The 3562-nt window shown below is 37.1% G+C and overlaps 1 protein-coding gene across 1 annotated transcript in view; it reads left to right on the forward strand.

The window, feature by feature from the left end:
• The window catches only part of LOC117125269 (prenylcysteine oxidase 1-like), a 9657-nt gene extending 7131 nt beyond the window's left edge, over window positions 1–2526 (forward strand). The window contains exon 5 of the mRNA XM_033271740.1: window positions 761–2526. Coding sequence (XP_033127631.1) covers window positions 761–1542 — 782 coding nt within the window. The 3' untranslated portion in view covers window positions 1543–2526. The remainder of the gene's footprint in view (window positions 1–760) is intronic.
• Window positions 2527–3562: the final 1036 nt, after the last annotated feature.

The raw sequence follows: 3562 nt of genomic DNA on the forward strand, positions 1-3562 counted from the left end.
CGGCTCGATGATTAAGTGAGGGAGAGTTAGCTCGCAAAATATGGTGATATAAGGTGATTTTTATGTACTTAAGCATGATTTTTTTGCTTCAAACATTTTCAATGGGGTGGAGGATGACTAGTGGGGGTGGGGGTCCCTTAGATATGCCACTGTGTTTAAATGACCTTTCTTAGGACATCTGATCTTTGTTTTGCTACTTAAGGTGATACCAATCAACATTGAAATGATCTGACATCCAGATTTATTGAATTTGTCTGATGTGGGTTATTTCCGGGAGATTCTAGTCCGGTTGCGGGAGTACAAATTTTTGTGAAGACCATTTACATGATGGTCAGTATTTGAATGGTCAAGTGGGCTGGATTAACCATTATTGTCCAGCCATGATGAATAAATATTCCACCCTCTTAAAATTTGCATTAAAGATGTTCTGTCTCAATGTCTTTTAACATGGATTGACTCAAACAATCAATTGCATACAATGTTCATATCATTTCAACATACAGAAGCATTTAATTTGGAATCCTGTAGCGTAAATACAGATACAAAGGGTTGCTTTGCTATTAAGTGTATACATGGCAGTGTGTGTAAACAACACTAACAGCACCACGTTTACATACGCTCACCTGCACCTATGCGCTTTGGTGTATGTGCCCGATGACTACTTTATTCATGCTTATAACAGTAATATATAAAAACAAAGAAATGTACAATACTACAGTACACACAAAACTGTGACAATGGAATTATTTTATATCCCCAGGTTTGATTTCGCTCGCTGGTGTCCAGCCAGGGCTGTGGAGTGTGTTTGGCGGCAATAAACTCGTTTGTGAAAAGTTACTCAACTCTTCAAAAGCAACGTGGGTGAACGAAGCAGTCGTGAAGGTTGAAGGCGCTGAAAATGGTTCCTACACTTTATATTGGGAGGATGAAACATCTGATGGAGAATTAAAATCAAAAACTTTTGATATAGTAATTGTTGCAACCCCTCTCCATGATAAAGTGTCAAATATCAGTTTTGAGGGAATTTCTCCAGATATTCATAATTTCCATGGTGAATATCAACGGACTGTCGCTACTTTTATTAGGGGAACACCAAATTCAACCTACTTCGGTAAATCTACAGGAGGTCTACCTGATCAGGTGTTAACCACTCAGGATGGTAATATCCCCATAAGAACTCTAGCACTTAAAATTCCAGTTGATTTTGCATCGGGGTCAAATGAAGATATCCCAAATGTGTATAAAATGTTCTCAGAGCGCCCTCTATCAGGAAATGAAATTGATGTGTTATTTTTGAATAGAAGTGAAGTTAAAGTCATTGACTGGCGGGCGTACCCAAACTACTCAACCAATCAGAAACTTCCTCCATACCAATTAAATGAGAAGCTTTACTACACTAGTGGATTAGAATGGGGAGCTAGTGCTATGGAGGTCGGGGCAATTTCTGCAAAAAATGTTGCTTTATTAGCATTTCAAAACTGGAAAAATAATTCGAAAATGATTGATAGTTATGATAATACAACCTCTAGGGATGAATTGTAAATATATCAGATGATTGTAATTTTTCGGAATATAATTTTTACCAATTACTAAATTTATGGGTTATTTTTAATTAGTTTCTAATTAAAAAATTAATTATTTATTTTTTTGTCCAACTTTAAAATTTTAAATAATTGAAGAAGCAAAGATATTAATCTTATGATCAATGGATTGTCATATGTTCTCATACATGATATGGCTAAAACATGATTGTAATAATCATTTCATTAAATCTCTTTTATTCCTATGAATGCCATCGCAGTCCAATGTCTGCTTCAACAATCATAAGAAGACGAAGAAAAAAAAAATACAATTAAAGCTAATTCTATTATAATTACTATGCATCATGGGGTAGTTACATTACTCTACTACCTTCCACTAGGGTCCTAATGGCCCCAGTAGGGTGTCTAGGAATCTTGAAATGGGGGAATGATGGAGTGCGAAGGTGGAGTGGGGGTGGGGATGATGTGAGTGGTCACAAAATAATGTGATATGAGGTGTTTTTTTATCTGCTTGACCTTGATTTTTTTGCTTAGGACATTTTCAGTAGTTGGGGTGGGGCAACAGGGTATGTGCGACCCACTGAGCATCCTCTAGATATGCCAGTGAACGGACCGCATAAACCTCTCCTAACTAAACTGTGCATCCTGGGGTGGTAACGTTACTCCACTAAGGTCTTATGAACAGTATATCCCTCCTAACCGAACTATGCAGCATTATGGGGTAAGTTCCTAATGACTTGCCTACTCCCTTTGTAACCATAATTATCATTCAGTGGCGTCGAGAGCCAGTAAGGGCCCCGGGGCAAAACCTCACATGGGGCCTCCCCTTCACTTGGAACCCCCATTCGGCCGCTCCCCAAATTAAGTCGTCTCCTAAATCTGACAACAAAAGTTTTCATCCTGGCTTGGGCTCGGGCCCTATGGAGATTTTGTTCTTACCCCGAAAATTGTTCATCTTTGCCCGGGCCCCCAGTAGACCCGGGGCAGCGACCCCCCCCCCCCCCCCCCCCCATGCCACTGTTATCATTCATTGAAGCATTGTGCAATATGAAAATGCCTCTTGTGTTAAGTAGTTTTCGCCTTCAACTGTATGGAGGTTTTGCTGCAGTAAAGAAGTACACATGATCGTGACTATTATTATGTATTTACTTATATAATACTAATCCTGTGTAATTCAGTTATCTGTTTATGTTTTATTATGTATTACAAACAATAAAGTTTATTTGAATCTTGATTTTTATGTTTCATTTATCTGTGGGGTGTTATTTTTATAAAATTAAGGGAAAAAAACCAATTTCTCAACTTGATGGCGAATTTTTTGGCGATTTTGACTTCGACAATTATTTTCAGCAGGTAGACTATTCCTGTAAAATATTGATAAAGTTGAACTTGCCTAAGTGGAATCCAAAATGGCATTGAAAAATTGTTTGACTTAGATGAAATTCGACTTACAGATCGTAAATTAATGGAAAACAACAATTTGGCATGTAAAACAAGTTTGACTTCTTTATTATGCGAGTTATCCAGTCCCCTCCAAAAAAATCACAGCAAGTAGTTAAAAATCACCTAAAATCTACTTATTTTGCGAGTTAGCGCCCCTCAACTGATCATCGAGCCCCAACCCCCTCTCACCTTCGGACCCCTATCAGCACCCCAATTTCAAGACTTCGAGATACGCCACTGCTGTTGGATGTGGAGGAAATAATAATATTTATTTATTTTTCTCTATTTACAAACATATTTTACTTGAATAACATTTTCATAACAATTATGTTCTACAAATGGTCCATGAAATATATATGAATCTAACAATTATAAATAAAAGAAAGAAATATTTTGTATATATTTTTATAATATTTAAATGAATTTATGCTATTTTTAAATACATAATAATTAAATTTGATTATACAGTACATAGAAAAATATAATTATTTTACCTAAAGAATGGTTCCACTGTCAGAGTGGAACGACGCTGTTTAGTGCCCTCCCCATTTCAGATGGTGGTACCGGCGCCCGCACCC

Source organism: Anneissia japonica, unplaced genomic scaffold (assembly GCF_011630105.1).
Source record: "Anneissia japonica isolate Jap-2015-1 unplaced genomic scaffold, ASM1163010v1 scaffold690_len516080_cov150, whole genome shotgun sequence".
Taxonomy (NCBI): Eukaryota; Metazoa; Echinodermata; class Crinoidea; order Comatulida; family Comatulidae; genus Anneissia; species Anneissia japonica.